This window comes from Penaeus monodon, chromosome 27 (assembly GCF_015228065.2).
Source record: "Penaeus monodon isolate SGIC_2016 chromosome 27, NSTDA_Pmon_1, whole genome shotgun sequence".
NCBI lineage: Eukaryota > Metazoa > Arthropoda > Malacostraca > Decapoda > Penaeidae > Penaeus > Penaeus monodon.
Window position 1 is genome coordinate 11,246,772 of NC_051412.1, and position 476 is coordinate 11,247,247.

The window sequence follows — 476 nt, forward strand, 5'->3', positions numbered from 1 at the left end:
TCTGTATTTCTCCCTCTAGGAAATAGAATTAGGATGACAAGGGCTTTCTTCATTTCCCTCATTTGTCCGACCGCCTATATCCTGTGATTATTGACAGAATGAAAACGTCCGACCCATTATGATCCACAGAGAGCCAACAGTTGTCCCCAAACACATCCGCGACGAACGTTGTGATGCCGATGATGTCAGCGGGAATTCCATGAAAGTGTACATTTGTCCGAGTGTTTTTCTCCTTCGCTATCAACATGCGAGTTGTTAATGACATTTAACCCATATGGCCTAATCATCCCGCCCTGACTCCCCCTACCCCTCCCTTCCGCTTCCCGGCCTCTTATATAAGCCAGGGTTAGGGCCACTGTCGGCACTGCGCATGCGGCCTCCGTAAGGAACATTTACTGTGTAATTCTGAGTGATAATTCTTGCATCATAAAAATGAGGTGAGGATTATCCACACTACTTGAGTAACTCTAGGAGAG

The 476-nt window shown here is 46.6% G+C and overlaps 1 protein-coding gene across 1 annotated transcript in view; it reads left to right on the forward strand.

Annotated features, from left to right (window-relative positions):
• Positions 1 to 351: 351 nt before the first annotated feature.
• Positions 352 to 476, forward strand: part of LOC119590571 (lysozyme C) — a 2,470-nt gene continuing 2,345 nt past the window's right edge. Inside the window, exon 1 of the mRNA XM_037939239.1 lies at positions 352 to 437. Within this exon, the coding sequence (XP_037795167.1) occupies positions 433 to 437 (5 nt within the window). The 5' untranslated portion in view covers positions 352 to 432. The remainder of the gene's footprint in view (positions 438 to 476) is intronic.